General features: G+C 58.3%; 1 protein-coding gene across 1 annotated transcript; it reads left to right on the top strand.

The window, feature by feature from the left end:
- Positions 1-95: 95 nt before the first annotated feature.
- On the top strand, positions 96-2349 carry SCARA3 (scavenger receptor class A, member 3; the record flags this gene model as incomplete). The annotated part of the gene is made up of 4 exons (XM_010019677.1): positions 96-123; positions 189-308; positions 796-894; positions 1306-2349. Coding segments are annotated over exons 1-4 (1291 nt in total), but the record flags the coding sequence as incomplete, so codon positions are not given.
- Between the last annotated feature and the right edge of the window lie 624 nt (positions 2350-2973).

Below are 2973 nucleotides of genomic sequence, written 5' to 3'. Positions count from 1 at the left end.
GCACAGAGGAGGCAGAGCCTCGGCAGCACCCGCAGCTCTGGTCCTTCCTGTGTTGGCTTTCAGAAGAGGAGCCGGTGGGAGGAGAGGAAGAGGAGATGCCGACCTTCAGCTACCGACCGAGTGGTAAGGACATCCCAGGGGTGGGCAGGGGGTGCAGCGGGGCCTGATCCTTCCCTCTCTGTGCTCAGGCAGGGCACAGACCAGCTGCAGCCGGTGCCAGAAGAACCTTTCCCTCCAGACGGCCGTCAAAGTCCTCTACGTCTTCTCCATCCTCCTCATCGTGGCTGTGACTGTTCTGGCTGCCTTGGGTGAGCTCCTGCCTTCCCTTCTGCCCTCCTTGGGGCAGCCCCATGGGGATCCTGGGGCTCTCCCAAAATGCCTGCAACACCCAGGCGTGGAGAGGAGCATCCAGCTCCTCCTGACCTGCCCCTACGATACCTGTGGAACCCTATGCGTGATGCCACCTTGGCAGGGGTTTACCCTCACAAAGGCTTCAGGAACCATTTCAGAGCCCAAAGGTTGCCACCCCATCACCTCCACAGGCACTAAACAGCCTCGGAGGCTCATTGGAGAGACAGCACACTCCCCAGGGCTGGACTCACGAGATGTTCTGTAGGTCTTAGCCCAGCCCTGAACCTGAAAGCCCTTGGGGACATACAACCACCCTGCAGAGCCAGCACCCCCCAGCCTGGCTCTTCAGGCACTGGCCACCCTCCTTGCCAGGGAACAAGCTGGGAGGATGATAGAATCCCAGTGCCTGTCCTCCTTCCCTGACCCACCAGCTTTCCTCCGCAGTGTTCAGGAAAGTTGACTCCATCTCCAGTGACATCAGCTCAGCCCAGACCTATTATGAGAAGAAGATCGTATCCATCCAGGAGGATCTCCAGGGCTTGGGTGAGTGGCTTGTACCTGGACCTGGAAGTCTTCTCCAGGCTTTGGCACTCCATGTGTCCCTCCAGCTGAGTGGACCTCAGGGCTGAAGCATCTCCACTTTTCAGGTCCTGATGCTCCCCCAGAGCCAAAACCCCACTTATCTCCCAGGGCTTTGGGGAGGGACAACTGTAGGACCCTGGGAGTGGGGTTGGATGGGGCTGTTTGGAGAATTTGCTGCACAGAGGTGGCAGGAGCAGGATGAGGGCGCAGACTGATGGCATTGGGGTTGTCCCAGTAGTGGTTCCGTGGTGCTCATCTCCAGGTCTACAAGGATAAACTATGGTGAGGCTTCTTCCTCCACTCTCAGCAGGAGGGTCTCCAGGTCCAGCAAGGGATGGGGTGGGATGACAGAACCCTCTGCCCTTCATTTAGATGAGAAGACCTCTGGGAACTGCTCCCTCTGCCACGAGACGGGACAGCTGGGCCAGGAGATCACCAAGCTGCAGGGTGAGCTGGAGGAGATCCAGAAGATGCTTTTGGTTCAAGAGATCCTGCTCGACCGGACCTCTCAGGCTCACGACCAGCTCTCGTCCACCAGCAACAAGATCACCAGCGAGGTGGACAACTGCTCCTTCTCCATCCGGCAGGTCAACAAAAGCTTGGGACAGTTCCTGGCCGAGGTTGGGGGCTGGCGGGCTGTCACCTCCCAGCTAGATAACTCTCTCAAGGGCTTGGCCCAGGAGCATTATGATGTCCGAGCAGCCATGCAGCAGATGAACTTCACCTTGGGACAAACCTCTGACTGGATCCAGGTCATCCAGAGGAAGACGGATGAGGAGACGCTGACGCTGCAGAAGATTGTCAGTGAGTGGCAGAACTACACTCGCCTCTTCGGTGGACTGCGGGCCACCTCCTCCAGGACCAGTGAGCTGGTGAAAAGCATCCAAGGCAGCATCAGCACAGCAGCTCGACAGGTCAGCCAGAACTCAGAGAGCATGCACGACCTGGTGCTGCAGGTGATGGGGCTGCAGCTGCAGCTGGACAACATCTCCTCTTTCCTGGATGACCATGAGGAGAACATGAATGACCTGCGCTACCACAACAGGTACACACAGAACCGCACGGCTGAGCGCTTCGAGACCCTGGAAGGTCGCATGGCCTCCCATGAGATTGAGATCAGCACCATCTTCACCAACATCAACGCCACTGACAGCCATGTCCACAGCATGCTGCGCTACCTGGATGATGTGAGGCTCTCCTGCACCTTAGGCTTCCACACCCACACCGAGGAGCTTTACTACCTGAACAAGTCCCTCAGCCTGGTCCAGGGTACCACGGACCTGCTGCGGGAGCGGTACAGCCTGCTCAGCGCCCGGCTGGACTTCGACATCCGCAACCTGTCCATGGTCATGGAGGAGATGAAGGTGGTGGACGTCCGGCATGGGGAGATGCTGAAAAACATCACTGTCTTACGAGGTGAGGTGCATTCTGGAAGCGCATCCTTCCCATCCCTGCACTGTTCAAGGCCAGGGTGGACAGAGCTTGGAGCAACCTGGTCTAGTGGAAGGTGTCTCTGCCCGTGGCAGGGGGTTGGAACAAGATGAGCTTTAAGATGATGCCCAAACCATCCTGTGATTCTATGATCCTGGTGGGCACAGCCTAAGCAAGCCCTGCCCAGGGATGGGTTGGGGTCAGGCACATTGGGCAGGCAATTTTGGGGGCTGTTTCTTCTGTGTCTGAGCATGGTGGGAGCATCCTGCACCCAAGGCAGGTGGTAGAGGACCCAAACCACCATTGCTGAGGCCAAGGCAGTGCTGGCATGTGCATGAAGGCACCAAGACACTTGCCCACAGATGCAGAAGTGTCCTGGGATGGAGCTGTGTGGACTTGGTTTGCAGAGCTGTCCCTGCGTGTGGGAACAGGGACAGTCGGAGGGTGACCCTTGTGCATCTAGCACAGCCAACCTGCACAGTGGTGCCAGTGACACTTCCTGCTGGTCCTGGTGGAGAGGGTACAGCTGCCCTTGGATGAGGGTCCTTGAAGCTTCCTGCAGTGGCTGTGGACACCTCCATCCACCCTGGGAGCAGCAGGGCTGCCCCA

Source organism: Nestor notabilis, unplaced genomic scaffold, assembly GCF_000696875.1.
Source record: "Nestor notabilis isolate BGI_N333 unplaced genomic scaffold, ASM69687v1 scaffold25488, whole genome shotgun sequence".
Lineage (NCBI taxonomy): Eukaryota > Metazoa > Chordata > Aves > Psittaciformes > Psittacidae > Nestor > Nestor notabilis.
This window is presented reverse-complemented; position numbering and strand designations above follow the sequence as displayed.